A 5,139-nucleotide genomic window follows, 5' to 3' on the forward strand; every position below is an offset into this window, starting at 1 on the left:
AGATCACTCATCAATTTCTATTACAGGCAGAACAGTCGACTCGGGGAAATCAGTTGAATTTATTACCAATGAAATGAGAGTAGGATAATAAGAAAGAAGAACCAATCTCAAACACCTTCCTCCCGCCCCTCCCTTCTTCCAGTCATTTCCCTATGTGCACTGTGGGTACTTCCTCTCCTCCCACAGAGTGTAGGGGTTTTGTTTGGGCAGGACCAGATCCTCGGGTGCCAGGGAGTCAAGTGGTTTCTGTCAACCCACCACACCTGTGCTTGGACAAGTGTTCCACAAGCAGAGCTGTAGCCTGGCCTGGCTCAGGGGTGCTGGAGTTGCTGGGCAGCTGAGTGCTTGTGGGGGATGTTCCAGCATGTACTCTGTGTTTGGGCTGGTGTCTGCAGGTTCCACTGTATCCCCAGGGCAGGATTGGTGCTGTGCCCTGGGGCTGCCTGTGGGGCAGGGAGAGAGTGGAGGACTCTGGGAGTCCCAGGCAAGGTGAGGAGCTGGATTGCCCAGATGCTGGCACTTCACCCCAGTGGTAGTGATGCAGGTCTGGTGTGGGAGGAGGGGAGGCCTTTGTCTCTGAAGATGGCAAGAATGTGTCCTGTGGCCAAAGAGATGGAGAGGGTCAGTGTCTCTGCCCCAGGTCTCAAGTAGCAGGAATGTGCATGGAACCTTGCCTAATCTGTTGGGTCCTCTGTGCCTGAACCCCTCTTTTGAGCTTCGCAAGCTGTGGGACCCTGAAGAGCCAACTTTCTGTAGGGACACCGTCTGTAAGCTGTGGAAGGCTGCTGAAAATTGGGGATTTGCTTCAGGAATGCTCAAGGGACAGATGTTTTGTGTCACTGAGACCTGCAGAGCTTGGCTTACAGAGTCCTTATCAACCCTGTTTGCAAGGGAAATGACATCAATAGCTGAAAACCTCTGTCACCCCACTTCATCATTAATAAGTGTGCTGTTTTGCCTCAAAGAGAATTAATTTTCTTCATGCCATTAGAACACTTTCTTTTTCTGTAGCCAGCATGGTCATGTGGATTTAGTTTGAGAACAAGAAGATAACACCCCAGGACAGAGTTAAAGTTTTTTAATTGTTATCTGGGAGCCAAGGACTTTCAGAGCACTCTTTCTCCTTTTGTGAGGCAGCTGGGAAGGGGGACATAGATGAGCCAGACCTTGACTGACACCCAGGCTGATCAGTAAGAATATTCCATGCCATTAACATTGTGCTTCATATTTAAGGATGGTTGGGATCTTCCAGCTAGGTTTTGGGTTGAGTCAGGATGGATGGGGATGAAGCCCTGTTATGGTTCTGCTCTGTTTTAGTGGAGTGCTATTCATGAGTTCCTTTAGTTCAAACTTTGGCCATCCTGACATTTTGCAGTAGCCTCTGGGCCTTTCTGCCTTTTTTTCTCTTTCGTCTCTGGGATCGGCTGTTTGGGACTAAAGTATTGCTTCCTGGGAATGGCTGTGCAGTGCAGAGTTTGTGAGGGATTACATTGAGTACCTTTATTTTCCATTTCCATTTTATATATAGTACTATTAGTAGCAGTCTATTAAAGTTATTTTATTAAACTGTGTTTAAATCAGTCCGTGAGTTTCTCCCTTCTCTTTTGATTCTCTATCCTGTTCGGGGCGGGGAGGTGGGGGAGTGAGCAAGTGGCTATTGTGGTTATATTGCTGGATTGGGTTAAATCGTGACAGTCAGGCAAGAGCAGGTGATGTTGATGAAGGACTTTGGAAACTGTCCCTCCAGAAGAAAAGGATCTCTGTCAGTGTTTGAACTTACCAGTTGGGAAAAGGGCAATATCCACAGCCCGCTATGTGGATGGGTGCATGGCTGGCTGGCTGACTGGGTGGATGGGTGGATGGACAGATGTGTTCTGCTCATCACACTGACCCTGGCTGAGGCCTCAGATGTTCTTTTGATCAAATCAGTGCCCAGTAGCATTGGTCAAACAAGAGGGATGGTTGTGAATGAACGTTGCCTACCACAGCCAGCTCACAGGTTTTCCATTGCCACCTGCACTTCTCAAGGGGACTAGGATGATCAGCTCCTGCACAGAGCTTTTAAAGAGCAGAGCTGGTCCTGACATAGCAGTACCTTGGGGGCCCTGGTCTCGAGGAAAACTGTTCCATCCACTCTTGGGGATGAGCAGACACCACAGAGCAGTGATGGACCTGTGGGTACTGGTCACTGTCCTTGGACTGTCCTGGCCCATGGGGTGTTGGGCTTCCAGGGCCTCCAGTATGTGACCCAGTGTGCTTAATCCCGATACTGACTTGTGAATGGTGTCAGCCTTGCATGCCTGCCCAGTCCTGGGCCCTGTCGGGTTCTGTAGGGGTGGTGGTAGGGCTGCAGGGGGGAACCAATCCCTGCTGCCGGTGCCCATGTGTGCTGGCCATGGCCCTCAATCAATTGAGGAGGTGAGGCCGTGGGGCATCCCTGAGGATATTCCATCCATCCACACTCCTGCTGTCCCCTGGGGACACCTTTTGTCCTCTCCTCCTTCCCTAGCACAGCAGTGACCAGAGCAAGAGGTGTCCCATGCCCAGGAGCCTGCAGGGTGTCTTGTCTCCTTTGCCTCCCACAGAGTTGTAGCTTCTCAACTGAGGATAACAGAGGTTGTGCTTCTTGTTTGCAGGAACTCTGGGTGTATGTTTGGGTCAAAACACTGCAAGGTGAGGGCTGATGGCCACTTGCTCTGTGGTGGCTGGGTTGTTTTCCATACTGTCACAGGATAGTGCCCCAAAAAGGTCCAGTGCACTGGGTCTCAGTAGTTCATTTTCCCTGAGCAGCTTGGGAGGGCGCATATGGAGGAAAGTCCCACTCAGAGGCCCAGGCTGGGATGCAGAAATCTATAAAGAGTCTAAAGAGGGAACTGGGGCCCTAGATGCAAGGATCACGAGGGACAAGTGAGAGTCTGCACCCCTTTGCCATTTTAAAGTTCACACAGAGTATCTGACTGCATTTCACAAAGAGTGAAGGCTGGATGTGGAGAGCCTTGCAGCTAGGGGAGCAGAAGAAAAGGAAGAAAGGGAAAAAGGAAGAGAGGAAGAAAGGAAGAGAAAGACAGGAAGAAAGGAAGAAAGAAAAATTTGATAAGGAAACATGAGCCATGTTCATGGATTCATTCTTTGTCCAGCACTATGTCTGTACTTCCTGGGGAGCCTTCCCAAGGGCCATGTCCAGTAGCTTTTGCAGGGGAGGCACTTTCTGCCACAATAACGAGTGAAAATGCCAGAGAGGTCACAGCAACCAGAGTTGATGGGCATTCCATCACAGCTGAGGATTCTGCCAACAGCAGCAGAGGTGGAGGAGCCCACAACGGTGTCCTGTGGGAAGAAGCTGAGGATGGGGCCAGGCAGGGTCACCACCACAGGGGAGGGCTCAATGACAATGGTGGAGTTCTGGCTCTGCCTGACATATGGCTCATTGCAGCTGTTGGCCAGTGGGATTGGGCTGCAGGGCTGGCAGGGCAGGCACTGGTCATAGCAGGACATGCTCTAAGGCTCTGGATGTGCAGGGATGAAGCAGAGCACAAAGGTGGGTGAAGAGCAGTATGGTTACACTGTCACAAAGGAACCAAGGCCACTACTGAATGGGGACATGGAAGCAGTGCCAGGGACACAGAGTCTTCATTGATTCAGCCTTCCATGTCTCTACAAAGAGCAGGGAACCTCTCTTCCAGTGAATAAACCAAAAGACCCAAGCTCTTTGAGCAGACATTCTCCACGTTTGCCACTCCCAAGGCAAGGAGCTCCAGGACCAAGAAGTGAACAAAGCCAAGTTCAGCTAAGAGGTGTATTGAGGAAAGATCTGACTTTGGAAGAGGAAAAGAGACTTCAGACCCACCTGGCACCCAAGCAGAAGGAGGCAAGAGAAGTGGATGAGAGAGCAGGCAGGGACTTGCCTGCCTTTTATACCTGCCCTACATTGCCGCAAGGCAAGAGGCACCCTTGGCAGGGGTAACAATTTTCTGACAAGCTCATCTTGAATGTAAACCATCACAGGTAATGAGATGGGTGGTGCTTTGGTTTCCTGCACTTCTGTCTTTTCATTTCCAGGTTTGTGTTATGCCCATTCCCCAATGAAGCAGACAAATGTTGTCATTCTGGGACATCCTGTTGGGGCTGAAGTGTCGCTCTCCGGAAGAAGCTCCAGGGATCCTCAGCTGGATCCCCAGATGCTCCTGTGCATAAGGACACGCCATATCCATCTCTTTCCCTCCCTCCTCAGCTCACCCCCAATGGTCACTTTTTTCCTCCCCAGGTGTGTGCATTATGCTGCTGGTTTTGACCCATCCTGCCCAGCACTGCCCTCAGGACAAATTATTGGACTGTTTTGACTGATCTCCTCTCTGTGCAGTCTGTGAGTACACAGACAATGCCATGGGCTTGCCTGGGGCCTTGTCCTTCCCCAGAATGCTCTAGCGTTGCTGTGGTTCCCCCCAGGTGTCCTCAATAGAATCTACAGTTTCTTGTGTTGTTACATGTATTCTTGTCTTGTGTGCTATCGTGAGCAGCTCTTTTTGTGTGAATTCACTTGAGAGCACAAATTTGTGCGTGATTCCACACCTGTGTGTATGAGCCTCTGTGCGTGTGTCCTTGTCACTCATCAGGAAGAAATGAGGCGCTCACAGCAGGGACACTCTCTATTGCTTTGTTCATGAGCAACATGTGTCCAGGGTCAAAAGGAGCCCAAGTGCACTTCAATGGCATGAAACTGCTAGAGATCTGACCATGCAAGAGGCACTGAAATGCAGCACCTGTCTCCTGAGCCCTCCTTTTCCTGCCCCTCCAAACTTGCCCTCCTCTACTGTTGATTTCCAGCCACAACAATGATGGTTTCGCTCCAGTTTAGATCCTTCATTTAATTACAAGTTACAGTATTTGAAATGCCTCAGCACAGTGGGAAGTCCCCTCCACATCTCCCTCCATGTGAGGGCACAGCCACAAGACAGCTGAGGAGGGTGGGGATTGCTTTATGGGCAAGGACAAAGACTGAGAAATCCTGCACAACCATGTGCTGGCCATCCCTGAGTGGATGTGCTTCCAATGCATTGCTGAATGTGTCTGGGACGGCACAGAGCCCACGCTCGTGTCCACGACAATGTCAAAGGTACTTGTGCAGCCCATGGATTAGGT

At 50.5% G+C, this 5,139-nt stretch overlaps 1 protein-coding gene across 1 annotated transcript; it reads right to left on the reverse strand.

The window, feature by feature from the left end:
- Positions 1–3,114: 3,114 nt before the first annotated feature.
- Positions 3,115–4,000, reverse strand: LOC139829630 (feather keratin Cos2-3-like). The gene is made up of 2 exons (XM_071818108.1): positions 3,837–4,000; positions 3,115–3,496 (listed from the first exon to the last, which is right to left on the reverse strand). The coding sequence occupies exons 1-2, from the start codon at positions 3,998–4,000 to the stop codon at positions 3,115–3,117; spliced, it is 546 nt and encodes a 181-aa protein (XP_071674209.1).
- Between the last annotated feature and the right edge of the window lie 1,139 nt (positions 4,001–5,139).

This window comes from Patagioenas fasciata, chromosome 22, assembly GCF_037038585.1.
Source record: "Patagioenas fasciata isolate bPatFas1 chromosome 22, bPatFas1.hap1, whole genome shotgun sequence".
NCBI lineage: Eukaryota > Metazoa > Chordata > Aves > Columbiformes > Columbidae > Patagioenas > Patagioenas fasciata.

Coding starts and splice junctions, on each gene's coding strand:
- LOC139829630 (XM_071818108.1), bottom strand. CDS start 4,000: ATGGTTTACATTCAAGATGAGCTTGTCAGAAAATTGTTACCCCTGCCA. Junction 3,497..3,836: donor GGGTGCCAGGTGGGTCTGAA/GTCTCTTTTCCT, acceptor AGAGCCTTAGAG/CATGTCCTGCTATGACCAGT.